At 54.7% G+C, this 20,794-nt stretch overlaps 1 protein-coding gene across 3 annotated transcripts in view; it reads left to right on the forward strand.

Annotated features, from left to right (window-relative positions):
* Window positions 1-20,182, forward strand: part of LOC144319451 (kinesin-like protein KIF19) — a 45,057-nt gene extending 24,875 nt beyond the window's left edge. For 2 of the 3 annotated variants that reach the window (XM_077907573.1, XM_077907574.1), the window contains 6 exons: window positions 1,223-1,350; window positions 4,776-4,881; window positions 5,454-5,846; window positions 7,610-7,739; window positions 13,880-13,987; window positions 15,311-20,182. In XM_077907573.1, coding sequence (XP_077763699.1) covers window positions 1,223-1,350; window positions 4,776-4,881; window positions 5,454-5,846; window positions 7,610-7,739; window positions 13,880-13,987; window positions 15,311-15,408 — 963 coding nt within the window. In that variant the 3' untranslated portion in view covers window positions 15,409-20,182. Of the gene's footprint in view, window positions 1-1,222; window positions 1,351-4,775; window positions 4,882-5,453; window positions 5,847-7,609; window positions 7,740-13,879; window positions 13,989-15,310 lie in introns of those variants that run through there. The other variant, XM_077907575.1, reaches the window with a different exon arrangement.
* Window positions 20,183-20,794: the final 612 nt, after the last annotated feature.

The following is a 20,794-nucleotide window of genomic DNA, read 5'->3' on the forward strand; positions in this document are numbered from 1 at the left end:
TGTCATCACTGGCTGCACCCCTGCCTGCAGCTACGGCCCCCTGCCCCCCTGCTCCACCTTCTCAGGAGAGTAAAGGGGAGCCCTCCAGGCTTCAGGCAGAGTGGGTGAGGGGCAGTAGCCAGAAATGTGGCATGGGGAGTTGTCCAGGGATCTAAGAGTACATAAAGCCATGTCCCACCCCTGGTTAGAGGTCCCCGATCCGAGGGCTCCCCACGTCTGCTGCTGCCAGCAGGGGCTGTGTCCCCATCTGGACCCCTGCTCTTCCTGTGTTTCCTGTGGACTGTGTCAGTCTCCCCAAGACACCCTCAGGTTCACTTCTTTATAAAAAGTATTACACTAAACCAGAACCGTCCCCATTAAGCAACCCCTCCCCAGCCCCTGGCACCACAATCTTCTTGGTGTCTCCACGGGTTTGATGACCTCAGGGACCTGAGAGCCCTTGTCCTTCCATGACTGGCTTATTTCACTGAGTACGACACCCTTCTGGTCTGTCCCTGTGGTGGCCGGTGTCAAGACGTCTTTACTATTTAAGGCCGAGAGAGGGATGCCTGGGTGGTTCAGTGGTTGGGCGTCTGCCTTCGGCTCAGGGCCTGATCCAGGGATCTGGAATCGAGTCCTGCATCGGGCACCCTGCGTGGAGCCTGCTTCTCCCTCTGCCTGTGTCTCTGCCTCTCTCTCTCTCTCTCTCTCTCATGAATAAATAAATCTTAAAAAAAAAAAAAGAAAAAAAGGCCGAGAGATACTCCGCTATGTGGACGGGCCTTGTGTTGATGCCACCATGGACTTGGGGTACGTCCACCTCTCGACTGTTGTGTGTACCGCTGCCATGAACGTGGACGTAGAAAGATCTGTTTGAGTCCCTGCCCTTAGTTCTTTGGCTATAAGCCTGGAAGTGGGATTGCTGGGTCACGTGGTGACTCTGTGTGGCTTCTCGAGGGCGTGCGGGCTTTCGAGGGTACTCTGACAACAAGCAATCTGCCTGTGCACCACTTTCACTCAAGGGTCAAGGCTATTCCCTGACGCTCCCTGGTGCTTGCCTGTGCACACGGCATCCTTTCTGACTCTGTGCTGGGGAGGCCCAGTCAGAGGTGAGCCTCCCTGCTGGGTGGTTTCTTTCCAGCGATAGTGGCCAGGCGGATTTCTGTGGCCCCTCGCAGATCTGTGCATGATGCCTGTGTCCACAGTCCGTGCCGCCTCCCTCAGCTCCTCTTTCTGGCCCCAGGATGGCTCTGTTCTGAACACATCCCCGCCGCCGCCGGAGGAGGCCAGCCGAGACCAGCTGGACGACAGGAAGGACCTCCCATGGGGCGCCCAGTTCGAGCTGCCACCCATGCTGCTGGAGACAGACAGGTACCTGCACTGTCCCCTCTTCCGACTGGGCATTGCCGTGCCCTCAGCTGGCGGAGTGCAGCAGTAGGGACCAGAGGCCGGCCCTGGGGGTCCCGGCTGCAGAGCCTCCCCTCGGAAAGTCCATCTAACATTGCTTAAGATGAATAAACATATCCCAGGAGGCGCTAGCTCTGCAGGGTGGTTATGAGGCCAGGAGTGGGCTGCCAGAAAGGCCATTTTCACTTTACGTGTATTTTGTTCATGCTCCGCCGCTGTGTCCCACCCTCAATGCTTTTCCCCTCTCTTCTGTTGACTTTTCTTCCAACACCAGAACAGACCAGTAAACCCAGCACTCACTGACTCGACCCCTGATTTTCACGTTAGCATTTGGCCAGTTTGTGTCCTTGTCTGAGCCACTCGGGCTGCCTGACCTGATGGAATGTCCAGGACTGGGGTCTCACCGCGGCCACTTACTTCTCACAGTTGTGGAGCTGGGCGTCCAAAACGGAGGTGTGGCGGGGTGTCGCTCTGGCAAGGAGCACACGGCCGCATCCAGGCTCGTGTGGTAGAGACCGTGCACCTCCTCTCTTGGGGGACACGGTCCTGTGTCCTCAGGGCCCCACACACTGACCTCCCGAAGACCCCTCTCCGGATACAGTCACCAGGGTGTCAGAGCTTGGGAGGACACAGTTCAGGTCAAGTCACTGTGGTCACCTGGGTCACAAACATTGTGACATTTCCCCCCCAGTATGTCAGTATGCAGGTTCTGCAGCTGGGACTCCTCCCTTTGTGACCACAATGCAGTCAGCATCCTAGCAAAATCAGCGACACATCTTCAACATCCTCTTATCCTCCCTAGGGTCACAGTTCTCCAGGGTTGCCCCCAATACCTTGGCAGCTGGTTTGTCTAAATCAGGGTGCAGTGAGGGCCTGGATGCTGCATTTGGCTGCAATGCCCAGGCTTGATCCATGCCCTTTGGGGGAACGAGAACACCAGGGTCCATCTTCGGTGCATGCACATATGTGCATATGTGTGTTTGTGTATACATGTGTATGCATATGCACATGTATGGTTTGTGTGTATGTTTCGTGTGTGCATGTTTGCATGTTTCGTATTTGCGTGTGTGTCATGTGTTTCATGTGTGTAACATGTGCATGTGCATATGAAAACAAAGAGCCCCATCCCCCCAGTCGAGACTAGATGCCTCGTCCACCTGCTCCTGGGCCCATGCTGCCTTCCTGCTCTTGGCTCACACCTATCTGAACTTGCACTTGGCCCAGTGATTAGAGAAGATGGGTGTCGACCCCACACTGTCACAGTGCTGATTGTAGGTCGCTTGCGAAGTGAGCCCCCCACCTTCAGGCCTCAGTGTAGAGAGGAGTGGGCTCTCCCTGCCTGTTGCAGAGCCATTGCTGCAGCAGCTGGAACGGTAGCCACACAGCAGGCCAAGCTACCTGCAGGCCATGTGCTGGACACTGGTCCATGTTCCGCACAGCACAAGAGGAGCTGTGTCACCCGGCAGACAGGGTGTGCTGCTGCCACCCGCTGCCTCAGCTAAGGCGTGCAAGCTGGTTCCCTTGGCAACAGCTAAGGCCGGCACAGGGTTCCTAGTAGGGAGGAGTCCCTGGGACCCTGCCCACAGGTAGTTGGCAGCCAGGCTTTATGTCAGGCTGACCAGTGCTTGAGTCCCGGGGATGCCGGTCATCCGCGCCCCAGGATCCTGGTCAAGTGGCTGGCTGGCCTGAGCCTCAGGCGCCCTTTGTCTAGATGGGTTCCATGATACCTCCCTGAAGGGCTGTGCGTGCCTGACACAGTGGGGACATGACACAGAGCTGCCGTGATGATGACAGCCTAATGTGAGCGGGTGGGGGATGGGAGCCGGTCAGCTTCCTCGCGTGTGAGCAGGACTTCCGGGCCAGAGCTGGGCCTCTGTCCCCGTACCCCTTCCAACTTTCCTGTTGCTGTTGGTCCCGATTCAGAATGCTTTTGGCTGCAAGTAAGAGAATTTTCAATGTGAACGACCTGATCTAAATAGGGTGTGTTGTCTGATGAGAATTTGGAGGATGAGTGGACTTGGAGCTATTATTTAAATGACTTGATGATGCCCGTGTCCTTGGCATGCAAATAGTGTCTCCCCTTTGGGTCAAAGAGGCTGCCACTGCTCCACAGATCGTACCTCCATATAACCACACCTCAAAGAGGAAGGGAGGGCATAGGTGGTCTCATTCCACAGGTGGAAATAGGATTGGAGGAGCTCAGGAGCTTGCTGGAGGTTCACCATAAGGAAACACAGGCCAAGCATTTGTCTCTAGTTTGGGCTCCTGGCCACGGTGTTAGGGAGCCCTGCGCTCTGCAGATAGAATCCCCGAGGCCTCCCTGATCCGCACAGTGCTTGAACACCCCGTGTCATTGAGCTCGCTTGTGGTCTTCCCAGCAGCTCAGCATATTACCACTCCAATCTCGAAGATGGGAGAGCAGAGGTCAGGGGCATGGGGACACTCATCAGGAAGCCTGGGTATGATGCATGACACTTTGTTCTTATATAGTCATTGATGACCCGTATTGATGGGAAGCTGCTAGAAAACCCCATTCTTACAGACTAGACCCATAGGATAGGGGAAGTTCTGGCTGGAAGGTTATCAGTGGTCCCTTCCCCTTCTAACGACCCAAGTCTTCCTTCCACATGGGTCCTGGGCAAACTCTGTGTCTGGTCCAACCTCCTCTCCTTGCTGTGCCAAGCTGCTCCCTGCCCTAGGGCCTTTGCCCGTGCTGTCCCTGGCAAGTTTTTCTGCCAGCACTCAGCATAGCTCTTCCATCGCCATCCTTCGGGCTCAGCTTAGACGTTTTGTCCTGTTCTCTTTCTACCACTGCTGATCTAACACCAGTTGGACATGCTGCAGCCCAGTGCTTTTTTTTTTTTAACATTAAAAAAAAAAATTATTCATGAGAGAGAGAGAGAGAGAAAGGCAGAAACACAGGCACAGGCAGAGGGAGAAGCAGGCTCTATGCAAGGAGCCCAATGTGGGACTTGATCCCAGGACTCCAGGATCACGCCCTGAGCTGAAGGCAGACGCTCAACAGCTGAGCCACCCAGATGTCCCTGCAGCCCAGTTCTGGCACGAACCCTGCCCCCCTCAGAGTTGGCACAGTACCCACTGGTTAGGGCCTCTGTCCTCTACAAGATTGACCCCATGTCAGATGCCAGATGCCCTCTCTGTCCAGCTAACTACAACCTCGGGGTTCCTGCAGCCCCCTCAGGTTTGGTAGGGACTCAGCTCCTGTGCCCAGTGTGACCTCTGACCATGGCAGCATACAGATGCCACTTGCCCTGGCCTGATACAGGCTGTGGCACCCCGGGGTTCAGGCTCTACTTTCCTCGGCTGGACAAGGCCGAGGGGCCCTTGCTGCTGGCTCAGCAGCTGCCTCTGTGTGTCACCCACAACAGTGGCTACAGGTCGTCACAAGGCACACCATCAAAAACGCTGGGAAAGCAAGATTCCCTTCTGCCCCCGCCGTCCTTCCGCATCCTGCTAACCCCTCCATCTCACGAGGTTGGTGTGCAGCCCTAACCAGGGCCCGGGCCCGGGCTCTGGTGAGGCCTCCTCTGCCCCTGCAGAGCTGTGGGGGGAGGGGCCACAACAGGTGATGGGGCTTGGGGGTAGGGGGAGGATGTGAATATTCACACCTCTATGTCAGTAATTCTGGGCCTTTCCTGTGAACTGCCTTTAGAAAGCTGCCTGTCTCGTGATCACTAGTACGCTCACTCTGGATCTGTGCTGAGGACAACCCCTGCCCCACAGGGAGCCCTCTGCCCTAGCGGGAGCTCTGGAAAGCTCCAGTCCCCTGGGGGAGGCCCTATCTGTGACCCCAGGTGGTGTGTAAAGGCCCTGGGCCCTCTGCCCGTGGGAGTGCCTCCTGGGTGTCCCAGATCCAGGGATGGGCTTCTTCAGGCACCTTCCTTGGCCCTCCCCTACCCCCACCCTGCACCCACCCCCCCGCTGCTAAGAATAAACCACTTGCCTTGAGTCACTAGCCATGAGTCAGCTTCAGGGACCCAGCCTGGGGCTGGCCAACCGGAGTGGCCCAGTGCTGTCTGACCATCCCTGCTGCTGGTTCCCTGTAGCAGTCGAGCTCCCTAAGTGTGAAGAATTTGGTCTCCAAGCTGTGCTCCCCCACTGGCCGGGACCTGGGCGCCTCACAGGTGGCAGCGGAGGCTGGTGGCCTGGCCCTGAGCGCTCAGGCCCTCAAGGAGATGGCCGTGAGCACCAAGAGCATTGCCCTCATCGCGGCCACCCGGCGCTCCAAAGCACAGGACCGCGAGGGTGGCGGTGGCCGCTCCTCCATCCGCCTTCTGGAGGAGGTGGCCCCGGACTCCAGGGCCCCGAAGGCCAGCGTCACCCCAGACCCAAGCCCAGCAGACAGGAGGTGGCCCCTTGCCAGCCCGGGCAGGGACTGTTCTACGGAGAGGAAGGCCAGGAGGAAGCGGTCACCCTCCCTCACCTGGAGCGTGCAGACGGTGGGTGGACACTGCCTGGCCACCTCGCCCAGTCCTGGGGTCCAGCTGGGACGGTGGGGTGGGGGTCGGGACTGGCTCCCACAGTTACAGTGGATGCAGGAGGGCCCCAGGTGCAAAGTAGTTGGAGGGAGGACACCCAGCCCCACCACCCCTTCCTAATAGGAAGCTGCATGTGTGCATGGTTTCTGTAGGCAGGTCACAGTGCAGGCACCAGCTCCTGATCTGTTTCCTCCCTTAACATTCTTTCATAAATTCTCAAGTGTCTATATGATATTTGAATTTTAGCCCTGAAAAGATACATCACTTGGTTCTAGCGCATGTCACTAAATAGTAACCATGTGAGTCGCAAAGCACTGCCCACCACAAGGTGCCCCTCTCCAACCAGAGCCTGGCACCAGGCCTGGCACTCACGGCCTCCCACTGCCAGGGCTGAGCTCCACGCGCAGTCCCATTGCGCAGCCACTTACGGTTGTCTGCTCCCTGTTCCATGGCCAAGAGGTCGTCTTTCATTTCCGACCACTTCAGCATCCCTCTGTGGGCAGTGTTCTTCATGTCTAGTTAACTTCTTGGGACATTGGACAATGTTGACCTCTGAACTCTCAACAACATTTAAGCAAAATCTAGCATACAGCAGAGCGCCACACTGATTGCTCCCTGGCCACACTGATCCCTTGCTGGCCATAATGATCACGGTGGTGTGAAGTTATACTCGCATGGGGGAGAGGGTGGGTTTGGCACGGGTTCCAATCTGTGTGGAAGTGGTGTTCCCTTGATGAGGTTTCTTTCTGTCCTATACTTGGTTATATAAACTGGAGGAAGTGAGCAATTTTCTCTCTGGGCAAGCTGGTTGGTGGCCAGGGACCAGACAGATGTCATTCTACCCCTGCCAGCCCCACAGTAGACATTTGCTGATTCACACTGAAACCACTCTGGTAATCACTCAGTAGGATTAACGGTAGGACTGTAGCAGGGGTCAGAAGGTGAGGATACCAGTGAGGGCTCTGCAGACAAATGGAACCAGTAGGATGTGCGTGTGTGTGCATGACACAGATGCTCACACACTCAAACATACATTCACATGCACACAGGTCTCACACATAGACATACACATGCACACTCATAGGCACACACACAACATACATGCACACATGCACATACATACACAGAGAAGAAGGTTTATTATAAGCAGTTGGCTCACATAATTTATGGAGGCTGACAAATTCCAGAACCGGGGTTGGCAAGCTAGAGACAAGTTCAAGTCCAAAGGCAGGAAAAAAACAAAGTTCCACTCAAGGCAATCAGGTAGGAGGGGGCTCCCTTACTCTCAGGAGAGTCAGCCCTTTTGTTCTATCCAGGCCTTCAACTGATTGGACAAGGCCCATCCACCCAGCAGTGGGAGATCTGCTTTACTCAGTAGTCTATCTATTTATTTTATTTATTTATTATTTTTTTTAATAGTCGATCTATTTAAATGTTAACCATTTAAACCTCCATTCTAGGGCTACTGAGAGTTAAAAATGGGGAGGAAAGACAACCAGTAGCCAGCAGAGGATCATTCATTCACTTATTCATTCATTCACTCACTCATTCATTCCTCTCTGGGGGTTGGATGAGAGCATGAACAGTAATTCTGCTTCTGTCCGCTGAGGTCCTTCATGGCCTGCAGCAGTCTGCCACACAGTAGGTATTTAATTCATGCATGGCTTCAGCTCAACATGACCTTGACATGTCACTCCTTCCCCACCCTGTGCTTGTCCCTGCAGGCAGCAGAGCATGGGGCTGAGAGCCAGCCGTCCCCAGCAGTCCTGCAGCTCACCAAGTCATCTGGAAAGAGCTTCTTCCCTCCCGTCCCCGCGGCCTCCAAGATAAAACCCAGCCTCAGTTCCCACACAGGTACAGGGTTAAAAAAACAAAACAGCATACTGGGGCTTCGTCTGTGTCTTAAGACTCTGGGCAGCCCAGGTGGCTCAGTGGTTTAGCACCTGCCTTTGGCCCAGGGTGTGATCCTGGAGTCCTGGGATCGAATCCCACATCGGGCTCACTGCAGGATTCTCCGTCTGCCTGTGTCTCTGCCTCTCTCTCTCTCTCTCGGTCTCTCAAGAATAAATAAATAAAATCTTAAAATTTTTTAATTTTTATTTATTTATGATAGTCACACAGAGAGAGAGAGAGAGAGGCAGAGACACAGGCAGAGGGAGAAGCAGGCTCCATGCACCGGGAGCCCGACGTGGGACTCGATCCCGGGTCCTCAGGATCACACCCTGGGCCAAAGGCAGGCGCTAAACCGCTGTGCCACCCAGGGATCCCCTATAAAATCTTAAAAAAAAAAAAAAAAAGACTCTGCCCCTTCTGCCTCCTGCCAAGGGTAGACCTTTGGAAAGTGTGACAGTTTGGGCTGTTACCAGCTGTCTGCTCCTTGGTGTTAGTTTCAGGTTTTCGGTGCAGGGAGTGGACCAAGGCCACTGGCTTCATGAGAACAAACATTCCCAGGGGCACTGTTTTGCTTCTGGCCCTTCCTGACACCCTGACACCCCAACAGTTTGAAATGGTGGTTAAAAACACGGCAGGCTGCCTGTGTGCAGTCTGTCTTGGTCTAGGTTTGAATTCTAGCTCCTGTGGTTGTTACAGTACAGGACATGCTCATGGTGAGAACTTTGGAATATAGATAAAATTATAAATGGAAGAAAACCACCCATAGGATCCACCATCCAGAAGCAGTGGCCATGAGGTGGCCTTGTCTTGGGTGAGCAGCAGCGTGAACACCAGCGCCTGTTGTAGGGACAGTGTGTTGCTGGCATATCACAGTAGTAGATGTAGTAGAGTGGAGGTGTTGGTGCTCCTCCAGGGGTGCCCACAAACTGTCCCTGGCCTGCAACAGAAGGCCAAGCTTTTATTTTTATTTTTTTTTAAAGATTTTATTTATTTATTCATGAGAGACACAGAGACACAGGCAGAGGGAGAAGCAGGCTCCATGCAGGGAACCTGATGTGAGACCCGATCCCGGGTCTCCAGGATCACGCCCTGGGCTGAAGGCGGCGATAAACCGCTGAGCCACCTGGGCTGCCCAGAAGGCCAAGCTTTTATTTTATTTTATTTTATTTTATTTTATTTTATTTTATTTTATTTTATTTTATTTTATTTTATTTTTTTATTTTATTTTTAAGATTTTATTTATTTATTCACAAGAGACACAGAGAGGAAGAGACATAGGCAGAAGGAGAAGCAGGCTCCATGCAGGGAGCCCATGTGGGATTCGATCCTGGATCCCAGGATCACGCCCTGAGTGAAAGGCAAACGCTCAACCTCTGAGCCACTCAGGCATCCCGAAGGCCAAGCTTTTAGAAAGGCGTGTGGCAGTTTGGCGGTACGACCACTTGTGGTAAATGGCCTGCCTTCTGTCTTTTAAAAATTTTCCAATTAGTCTTTCTAGTGATTCATTATTGTTATTTTTGCAAAAGTATTAGTCCCATATGGGCTGGAGAAACCTGACAAGCAGGCCAGTCCTCACCACAGAAGGGCCTATCCTGCTGGCCACGTCATCAGAGCTCACTATTGCACAGTGTTACTGTGTGTGAGGCACTGGGTGGGTGTCAGCCCACCTGTCCTCATGGTGGCTCTGTCCCCATGGTCCAGAGAAGGAAACTGAGGCACAGGAGTTCAGGGCCTTCCCCAAGGTCACACGGCTGGGAGCGACAGACCTGATGCCTAACTCTCAACCACACTTGCGTGCTTTCCCTCACGTCTTGTTTCGTTATCTTTATTCTTTGCGGGCATGTTACGGCCCTCGCTGTAGATTTCGAAGACCATGGCAGTGGTGTGCACGGCCACACAGTGTCTCACTGATGGGTGTGCACCTTGGCACAACCTGGTTCATAGCCACACTCTCAACCTTCTCAGGAATCTCTGATCTTGGGGACAGAATTCAGATTTACCTGTGATTTCTCAGTTCAGCTCCTGGAACTGCTGGCAGCAACGCAGGCCTGCAAGAATAACACTTCAAAACCTTAAAAAAACACTTAAAAAAAAAAAAAAAAAAACGCCACTTAAAGTGTTCTTTAGCCATATGGGATTTGACGCTTTAAAAGCTTTTATTTACTTATCTTCTTGTTTACGTGCTCATAAAATAGTAATGCTGCCCCAGAGAGCACAGCAGCATCAGGCATGGGAACTCCGAAGTGCAGGGTTGGGCGTGTGCCCACCACTCTCCTCCTGTCAGGCAGCCAGGCATGCTGGACGCCAATGCCCCAGGTCCTTGCTGGGAGGGGCCCGGTGATGGCACCTGCCTGGGAGCGGGGGGCGCTGGGCATCTCCGGAGAGGCCTAGTTGTCAACCGTGTAGCCAAAGTCTCTGGGATCCTGTGATCACCCGTCCCCTGGAGACAAGCTCCTTGGAACCTGTCTCTATGGGTGATTTTCTTTTTTTTTTTTTTTTTTAGATTTTATTTATTCATAAGAGAGACACGGAGAGAGAGGCAGAGACATAGGCAGAGGGAGAAGCAGGCTCCATGCAGGGAGCCAGATGTGGGACTCGATCCTAGGACCCCAGGCTCATGCCCTGAGCCGAAGGCAGATGCTCAACCGCTGAGCCACCCAGGTGCGCTCTACGGGTGACTTAAAAAGGAGTTTGCTTTTCCCACTGTTTTATTATGAAATTGCTAATGTACCCAGAAGTACGGACAAGAGTACAATAACCTCTGGTGGAGCCATCCCGGCGCCAGCAGCAGGCTGTCCTCTGCTGATTCTGTTTCTGTGCTCCCGCAACACGTTTCCATCTGCTCGTTTGTTATTTGCTTTCCTGGAGAGGTTTCAAGAAAATCCCAGAGCGTGCCACTTCACCCATGAATCTTTCAAGAGCTTTCTGTCTGTGATGACAGAGTATTTGTTGCGCATCACGGCTAGACGAGTTCAGCACGTTTCCCCATGTCTGTGTACAAAAGAAACCAGCCTTTTCCAAAGAAACCAGAGTGGACTGTATTGGCCCCCTCAGTTGGCGAGAAGGGGGCAGAGCCTGAGTCCCCAGCTTAGGGGAGGTGCTGAGCCCTGCTTTGTGGGCACCCCTTCTCTCGACTATGTCTGCAGAGCCCCACGGAGCACAGAGGCTCCCCCCTCTACAGCTGCGTGTTTCTGTGATGGAAGAGTTAGAGCCCGTTAGCATCAGTGGTCCTCCTGCATGCTCAGCCGCTGGTTGAACAGGTAAACTGAGTGGAAGTGATGTCTCCAGGCCCACACCACGTGTCGATGGTGCAGCCAGGGCTGGTGCTCCCGGGGTCCCGCCACTGGGCCTGAATATCTCTGCCTGGGGGAGGAACACGCGTGTCCTTGGCAGGTGTCCAAGGAGGCCCTGCAGGAAGCCAGGGTTACCCGGGTGTTCTGTATCTCTGGCCTGTGCAGGGAGCTGTGGGTCACCACTGATGGCGTCTGCACAGGCTGCAGCTCCCCTGGGGCAGGGTCCTTGGGCCAAGAGACCCTCACAGTTTTGTTTTTTTTTTAAGATTTTATTTATTCATAAGAGACACAGAGAGAGAGAGAGAGAGAGAGAGAGAGAAAGGGAGGGAGGGAGGGAGGGAGGGAGGGAGGGAGAAAGGCAGAGACAGGCAGAGGGAGAAGCAGACTCCATGCAGGGATCCCAATGTGAGACTTGATCCCAGGTCTCCAGGATCACACCCTGGGGTGGAAGCAGGTGCTAAACCACTGAGCCACCCAGGGATCCCCGAGACCCTCACAGTTTTAATGTGACTGCATGTTCTCTGTTCAGGGCAGTGGTGTCACTGGCCCTGGATTCATGCCTGCCGTGAATCACGTCTAGGTGTGCAGCTTTGAGCCACAGTCCTGGAGGCCTGTGAATGGGGGAAGAATGGCCATCACCGAGTGGACAGGGCATGGATGCCAGGAGATGTAAATGTATCTCCTCATTTATCACTTGCAGAAACCCTACCATGTATGTGCCCATTTCACAGAATGATGGGCAAGGAGCATAGCTCACCCCAGCCACTCCTGTGCCCGTCCATGGCGGCCCAGGCCTGAGCCCACACAGGTGCTCCTGCACTTTGCTCTCATCCCTGTCCTGGGCCGAGCACAGGGTCTGTCTTCCCCATGCTCTCTGCCAGCTAGTTCGGGGAGCATGAAACCTGTCCTGAAACCATCCTAAAAGGTGATCTGATTCCTCTAGATGAGGAGCTCTTGCTGCCCCCCGATCAGGCACTACTTAATTGACATTCAGAACTGCTAGGGATGTTCATCCCTAAAGCAGTGACGACAGGCCAAGCCCAGCCCTGAGCTTGGAGGAGACTGGTCAACTGGCACCGCAGTTTAAAATCATGTGAAAGTCACATCGTGCACAAAATGTAGAAGTCCAGCTTCTCCTGTGAGAGGAGGGGCTGGACACAGATGGCTCCCCCCATCCCCGCCTTCAGCGCCTGATGTGGCCGCTCTGGACATTTGTCCTCGCTGACTGCACCATGTCAGCGCCCACAGTGCCCACAGCGCCCCATCCTCCCCCCCACCCCGCCCCGTGGCTGCTGCTGGATGCGAGCTCCTGTTGACCCTCTTCTGCGGGCTCCCTGAGCGCAGGGACGTTAGGCTCTGTGTGCCTGGTAAATACAACAGATGCTCAACAGACAACAGATGGATGGCCAGACAGATGGACGGCTGCCCCCCCACACCGAGGCCAAGGGCTCGGTCACATTGACCGCTGGGCTCGCTGGGTCTCTGGCCTCCTTCTCTCGTCGCGTCTCCTGACCAGCTCGTGTGCGTCTCCCTGTGCTGGTCAGGAGCCTTGTTCAAGTCCGACCCACGTTCTTTTCAAACTGCGGTAAAACTCATACACAGAACTCCGCGTTATAACGTGTGCAACGCGGTGGCATTTACTATGTTTACAGTGTGGTGGGTCCCCACCACTGGGTGGTTCCAGAACCTTTCATCACCCCAAAAGAAGACCCTGAGCCCCATTCCTCCCCCTCCACGCCTGGCTAGGCCCTGGCAACACTGATGTGCGTCTGGTCCACAAGGTCGGCCTGTTCCGGCCCCTTCCTGCAAACAGGCTCCCATGACATGCGGCTGTGGGTCTGGCTTCTTGCACGGGGCGTCCCCCTCTGGGCTGTGGCAGCAGCAGCACGGGTGCCCTGGAATGGCCAGTGGCTGAGGACTATTCCTTCAGCCGCATGACACACGTTGTGTCAGGTCCGTCGGTGGTTTCCGCCTCTCAGTCTCCGTGAATATCGGCGTGTGGCTGTCTGTTTACACGTCTGTTTCCAGGTCTTTGGGGTAACACCTGAGAGTGGGTCTGTAGGTCACAAAGCAATTCTCCGTTTAATTTTCTGGGAGACCACTGCCTCGATTCCCATCAGGGCCACTCCATGTTGCATCCCCACCCAAGACAGTCCTGAGTCTCTGTGCTGCTCCTGCGGGCTCAGGCTGTCACCTCTCCTGGGACAGGAGAGAGAGAGGAAGCAGCCAGACCCTTGGACTCCCTGTTTCTTCCCCGATTCTCCCAGAAGCAGCGGGCTCAGCCTGCCCCCCTCTCGTGGGGACACAGGGCACATAGGTGCCCGGGGCAGGCAGGTGTTGGGAAGAGAACAGAGTGGACAGGGCTGACCACAGGGCTGGGGGTCGGAGCTCAGGCTGTCGGGCGGCCTCTGCACCTGGGCACCCAGTGGGGTCTGGGGGAGACACCTGCTCCCTCGCTGCTTCCTCTTCTGATTAAACTCTGCTCGGTAAACCAGGAAACCCTCCCCATTGCTGTGTCGTGGCTGCTCGCAGCAAACAGGGGAAGGAAAGGGAAGGAGAGGGAGAGGAGAGCCGGTTGCTGGGGGAGGGAAAGGGACCAAAGCCACGGGGGAGGGGGGGATAGGATGTTCCAGAAAGGACAGGGCTGTAGGGGGTACAAACGAGGTAGCCTCACCAAAGAGCCCGCTGGGCGCCTGTAGGTCCTAAGTGCCCTGCACCAGTTGTTCATTGTTTCCTTTCAGGCCTCACAGGGGTGGGGGGTGGGGGGTCACTAAAATAACGTCCTCTCCTCTCCCATTCACCGTGTAGACGAGAAGATGCTCCAGATGCCCGAGGTCAGCTTCACCTTCCCCAGCGCCACGTGGCAGAGCAGCCCGGGCCCAAGCAGAGCCCCACTCCTGCCCCGGGACATCCGAGGTCAGTGCCTGAGCAATCCCACGGCTTACGCGTCCCTGTCTGCCCGCCACCCCCCAACCGGCCCTGCCGCTCCCCACTTGCCCCTGCCACGTGCTCAGTAGCCACACTCACCCGCTGGCCACTTAACGAGACGGCACAGGTCTAGCACACGGGCAGACCCACCGCGCCAGCCCGCGGCTTTCATTCAGAAACAACACTGGTTGCTTCGTGTAATCGAGAGTTAAAACAACCTCCCAGAGAAGTTGTGCTAATTTTGCACATTTGCCTGAGGCACCGTGAAAGTGCCAGTTTGGCCATAACATTGTCAGGCCTGAGTGTTAACCTTAAAATACAAAGGACGCATCCTATTCCTCTTCTGCTCCTGTGTCTTGATGACACTAATGCTGAATCCCAGAGACAGTTTAAGCCGTGTTAGCATCTGCGTTCCTCCGTGTAATCCTCACCCCAGCCTGGGAGGCATGTGCTGCCTGAATCCTTTCTGGGGATGGGAGACTCCCTCTGGCAGCACTTCCTGCCCTCCTCCCCACCTCCACACCAGCACACAACCCGGCATCTGGAAGGAGGAGTATAAATCAGCAGTAGGCCTAAAGCCCACCAGGGAGGGAAGTCCTTTCTTTGATCTAACCTGGATCTGTCTTACTGTACCTTTAACCTATTCCCTCCTGTTACTGTTTCAGAATAGGTCAGGAATTCCTCATTACCATGCCCCTCTTTTCAAGGGTTCTTGGGGAAAGGGTCTCAAAAGTGTTTGTTGCCCTGGGGCCAGTGGTACAGGCCAGTTTATTTGTTTTTTATTTTTTTAGAGATTTTATTTATTTATTCATGAGAGACACAGAGAGAGAGAGAGAGAGAGAGGCAGAAACACAGGCAGAGGGAGAAGCAGGCTCCATGCAGGGAGCCTGATGTGGGACTCGATCCCGGGTCTCCAGGATCACACCCTGGGCTGCAGGCAGCGCTAAATCGCTGGGCCACTCAGGCTGCCCCTAGGCCAGTTTAAACAGTGTGAGGGATGGGAAATCCTCCCGATGACTCCCCACTCCAACTGCGTGTGTCAACTAAGGTGGAAAAAGTGACTGAGGGGGTCCCGGGGACAGGCCTGTGTGAGCAGAGTGCAGGGGAGCGGGGCCCCAGGCTGGGGAGGTGCGGTCCCACAGGGGACCCCGGCACAGGTGGGGCTAAGAAAGGAGGAATGCCCACGTGGGTCCTGAGTCAAGTCTGGCTGGCAGCTGAGGCCAGGACCAGGACACCCACCTAGGGACCCAGCCGTCAGGACCCTGGCTTTACCGGCCTCGACCACGGACTAGAGTCTCCCCACTCCTGCAGGGTCTACGGATAGTGGAGGCCGACACCACAGCCCACTGCCTCCCAGCACGCCCCGCAAGCCCCGGGGCAGCGGCAAGCGGCCGAGAAGGCCACAGTGAGGATGTCAGCCAGAAGGCCAGGCATGCGAGGGAAGGCCGGAGAGGCCGGCCCCAGGCACAGGGCTCTCTCTGCCCTGGAGTTGAGTTCAAGAGACGGAGCCCTGGCAAGGACACTTCAGGGGGCAGCCAGCCAGCTTCCCACTGCTCTCTGTGCTGACGGCTGCCTCACCAACCGTGCCAGAGGGAAGGCCGTTGATGGAACATCAGAGCCCTTCTGAAGGACATCTCAGGAGGAGCCTCAGGCCTCGTTTGGGTCATTCCCAGTTGTGAGTGATATTCCCAGGATCACTCCACCCCACAGTTTCTGCTCTGGGAGAATGGTTTCACTCTTCACCTGATTGGGCGAGGCCCACCCACACTGCGGCAGGTCCTCTGCTGAACCCGACATCTCCTTACTGATGTATTTATTTTTTAAAGATTTTATTTATTTGTTCATGAGAGACACAGAGAGAGGCAGAGACACAAGCAGAGGGAGAAGCAGGGAGCCCGATGCAGGACTTGATCCTAGGACTCTGGGATCACAACCTGGGCCAAAGGCAGATGTTCAACCATTGAGCCACCAAGGCGCCTCTCCTTACTGATTTAAATGTTAATCTCATCTGAAGAACACCTTCACAGCACCACTGCCCGCTGATGTTTGATAAAACGCCTGGGTATCATGGCCTGGCATGTTGATGTTTCAAATTCACCCTCACGCCCCATGGGCCTTGGCCAGCAGAGTGACACCATCCTGTCCCCATGTTCACATAGGCTCTGGGGGAAGCCTGCATTGGGGAAGCATGAGAACACTCCCCATTCTCGTGACCCATCCATCCTGTCACTGTGTTGTAATGTCCGTCCCCACACACCACAGCATGGAGGACATTGAAGCAGAATCGTCAAGGAGCATGAAGCCACCCGTGTAAACTGGGAACCCAGAAATCGAGGTCCTAATCTTTTGTCAAGACAGGAAAGTCTGGGAAACTTTGAGCACCACCCGTGGAGGGCTGAATCATCGCCTTCTCCAGCTGTGCTTTCAGCGCTTGCTGTGGCTTTCAAACCACTGCCTACATCTCGGGCTCTCAGAGGCATCCCCATTTGGAGGCCATGGGGACCAGAGCTACCTCCGATGCAGCATCCAGTGGAATCTATGGGTTTTAGGAATCAGCTTGTTAGCACATTAGGGCTGGAAGGTGGAGGCGTGTTGTTGTCTCACGGCCTGAGCAGTCAGCAGGTTGGCTTGGACCTGTGTATGCCTGGCACATGGCAGACACCCTATAAGTGTGCAAACTGCACAGCTGGATGCCAGATGCCATGCCCTCTCATCGTAGGACCTGCGGTCAAGGAGGAGCTTCTGGGCCTTCTGGAAGAGTGTGTGGAGTTGGGGAGGTCGGTCCCACTTATCTTTGGGGGCTCTGCTGTCTGCTTGGTGCAGACCTGCCAGGGGCACCCTCTGATGCTCACTTCCCCTTCCCTGGGGGAAATGCTGAGCCTGGGGGACAAGGATGACTTCTGCTTTCCTGCCCTGGCCCCAGATCCTGGGTAGGGCAAGAGTTACTGGTTGCCCCCTATATCTGCTCACTTTGTTCCAGGATAATAGAACCCCTCATTTTTAGCTAGTCAAACAGCTCACAAAATAAGGACTGTATCTCCCAGCCTCCTTTGTGGCTGCATATTGCCATGTAAACAAGTGACGGATGGGATGCAAGCAGCTGCTTCCAGGAATCTTCACCACAAAGGATAATACGCATTTTCCTCATGCCTCTTTCCTTCTTCACTTCCTCAATCATACTGCCTGGAATTTGGATGTGATGGGTGGAGCTCTAGCCACCGTTTTGAGGCCTTGAGGACAGAGGTCTTGAGGACAAAGGCCGGCCCTCAGGAGGATGGAGTGGGAAGCTGGAAGGAGCAGAGATGCCTCTCAGCATTGTTACACCCTACCTGCAGATGAGAACTTGAGAGGAATAAATGTGTATCCAACGTTCACCTTGTCTTAGCTGATCAAGGAGGGGAAGCCCAGGCAGTTGGCAAGTTGTGGCCAGAGAAGTCCCTGGTAATTTTGTGAAATGACATCAACAGATTAGAAATGACAGCATGGTAGGACGTGGTGTCAAATAGGGCCCCCAAGTTCTTCCTAGGCTGGTGTGAACATACAGAAGGAACTCCTGGTCTTTCTTCATCCTGCCTTGAGCTGGGTGGAAAGGTGGGCCACAAAGAGAGCTGTAGACCGGTAGGCTATGGACTGGCCCAGGCATCTGAGAGATGGCTGAGGAGGCACTTATATCGGGGGAGTAGGGGTGGTATCCCAATCTCATGGGGGGCGGTGTGTGTACTAGGGTTCTCCAGCAAAACAGAACTACTGGGGTATGTGTATGTGTGAAGATACTTGGTCTAGGGAACTGGCTCATAATTGCGAAGGCTTGGCGAGTCCACAATCTTCAGGGTGGGCCAGCAGGCCAGAGGCCCAGGGAAGTGCCACAGAAATCCCTTTTCCTCGGTGAAGCTCAGGCTTTTGTTCTAGTCCAGCCTTCAGATGGTGAGATGAGGCCCACCCACGTTGTGGAGGGCCGTCTGCTGATTCACATGTTAATCTCACCCCCAAACACCCACATGGGAACATCCAGAATAATGTTTGACACACATCTGAGTGCCATGGCCCAGCCACATGGACATGTAAAATTTGTTGTCCCGGGGTGGTAGGGGGACACAGGACCAGGAAGAGCCAGGGTGGAGAGGTTCACAGCCCCTCTGGGCCAGCGGTTGACAGCTGGGGAGGCCCCTGAGCTCAGGGTCAACCCAGGTGATGGAGGTGGGAGGAGGGGGAGGATCTTGAATTTGGCCCAGTTTGAACCCAAAATGACTGAGAAAAATAACACAAGCATCTGAGTATCCCCAGGGGTTGTATTTGGGTGCATTGAGCTCATGTGACTGTAGAACTTGCACCTGTGACAGAAAGGTCACACTGTGATCTCACCACTTTAGAAAGGCAGAAAATTACATAAAGGGAGCATTAAGAATGTCCTTCCCCACCTTGTGCCTTTTTGGAGGTAAATCCCCTTTAACGATTGGGTGCATGCTCTTCCCAGTTTTCCCACAAAATAACCCATTAAGAAGTGTCTCAGCATAGGTCCCCACAATTGCAGAGGCTGTCACAAGACCAGGACACAGGTGGCTTCTTTGGGAGGTGATGCCAGGGGAGCAGGGAGGCCAGACCATGTGAGACTGGGAAGGGAGAAAGCCACCATGCCCATGGGTATCACCATGGTGCCTCTGTGGGCAGCAGGAGGTGAAGTTTGCTTACCAGCCTGGAATCGACCCCCAAGCACCAGGGAAGAGGATCCTGGGGGCACTGGGCCTGCCTTAGGCTGTGTTTGCAAGTGGCCCAAGCATTCTCTCCCCATCCCCAGCAGTAGAGGAGTCCCTGGGCAGAGAATGGAAACTCTGATGCAAAACTCAGAGCAAACTACATTTCGGCCACATTGGATCTGTCTGCAGGCTGCAGCTTAAGGCCAAGGTGAGGCCTGGGGGCCAGAGGCATCTGGGACAAAAAAATCCTTTGCATACATACTCATGCACAAACGTGTGCACACCCCCATGAACCGGTCTCCCGCCTCCCACCCTGCTGTTGCTCACACTGTCCCCTCTGCTTGGAAGCCTTCCCCACCCTCTCTGCCACCTTCTAGTCCTTTCCCAGGAGGCCTCCTCTTCTTCCCTGCTGGGCCAGGTACCTCAGAGCCTCCCCTGGCACTGCACTCACCCACCACATGACGACTGTCCCCACCACTGTACGTTTGGCACAACAGACCAGCCCTGCCTTACATCTCTGTGTCCTCCCTGGCCCCGAGCAAGTGCCCATGGATGGCTGTGGGATGGAGGGACAAGGGTGGGAGGGAGCAGGTGTGGGCAGGTACTGCGCTGAGAGCAGGAGGTGCAGGGCTGAGGCCCTGACCTGGGACAGCTGTGTGTGGTGGGAGGTTGGTCCCTCCGCAGCCAGCATGGCACACTGGGAGATGTGCATATGTGTACACATGCACAGCAGCCATCCAGGTGCTTTTCAGGGCCTGTGCTGGGCCCCAATCGAGGCAAGGGAATGCAGGCATTGAAACAAACAAGATGTCAAAGAAACGAGAGGGTAAAGCTTTATCCAGCCCCTAACCTCACTGCAAGCCCCTAGGGGCTGTCGTCAGCTTATGGCCTGGGGATGTGGAGCACTACGTTGGGTATTCATGCCCAGGTAGCAGAGCTGGGATTTGAACCCAGGGTGTGTGGCCTCTTCCCTTGTGACCCCTGGAAGCCAGGCAGGATATGCTGGGCAATAGAGAGTCACAGCATGTTCACAAGCAAGAAACACAAGGGTGGCTCACAGCGGCTCGGTGAAGGTGGGCTGAAGGCTTGTGGACAAGGAATGAGCATGTTAGAGAGTCCTTTGCCGTTTGAGAACCTGGTGAGATCCTGTGGTTGCCATCCATGTCACATATGCACACCTGTGTGTCTACCCTCACCGGTATGTGCCACGTGGAACGGCCACGGAAGGAAATCCTGGGAACGGGTCACTGTGAGGGGCTCAGGGGCAGGTGGGCAGGAGACTCCTTTTCATTGCATGCATTTTCTATGCATTTGGATCTTTGTTGTCTTCCTGTAACTTCATGTGGGAAAAAAAAGGAATTATTTTTAAAAAATAACAATAGTTCTATATGCTGGGGAGGGCAGCTCTCTGAAATATACCAATAGAGGTTCAGAACAGCATGTATGATAGGCTCTTATGTCTATATGACAATTATATAACGTATGCAAATGTGGTGGTGGTGAATTATTTCTCCAAGAATTCCCGACACAAAGACAGAAACCCGTGCTCCGTTTGTGAGGCCCAAGCCACTGATCAGAGGGAGGGTGGAGCTGGGAGGAAGGAGCAAGCCTCAGCCCTGGAAATGGATTCTTTTTGTTCTACAGACGGATTCTCCCCCAGTTTCTGGTCTGTTCCACGGGGCCCCTCCCAAGAGGGGAGGCAGCTCTGTGCCGCCCCTGACTTTGTGGAAGGCACCCTTCCTGGAAGGTTTGCTGTGATGCTCAGAGCATCAACTTTCTCCTCTGCCTGCGGCCCAAGGTCCAGGTGGTGCAAGGGCACCAGGTGGGTTAGGGAGGGAAAGGAATCCGGAGGCTCAAGGAGGGAGCCAAGTGAAGCCCCAGTAGGCATAAGTGCCAAGGATGCAGTTGCCACTGGGCAGACACATGCTGGCTGTCTCAGAGTCCACATTGTAGAGGAGGTGGGGGCAGAGAATGAGTGGTAAGCACTCTGATGAAATCAAGCTGCAGGGCCACAGTGCTTGGTGGGCTACTTTAGAGAGGCTGGTCAAGGAAGGCCTCCTAGAGGAAGCACAGCCTAGGTGGGGAGCAGAGCAAGAGCAAA

This window comes from Canis aureus, chromosome 8, assembly GCF_053574225.1.
Source record: "Canis aureus isolate CA01 chromosome 8, VMU_Caureus_v.1.0, whole genome shotgun sequence".
NCBI lineage: Eukaryota > Metazoa > Chordata > Mammalia > Carnivora > Canidae > Canis > Canis aureus.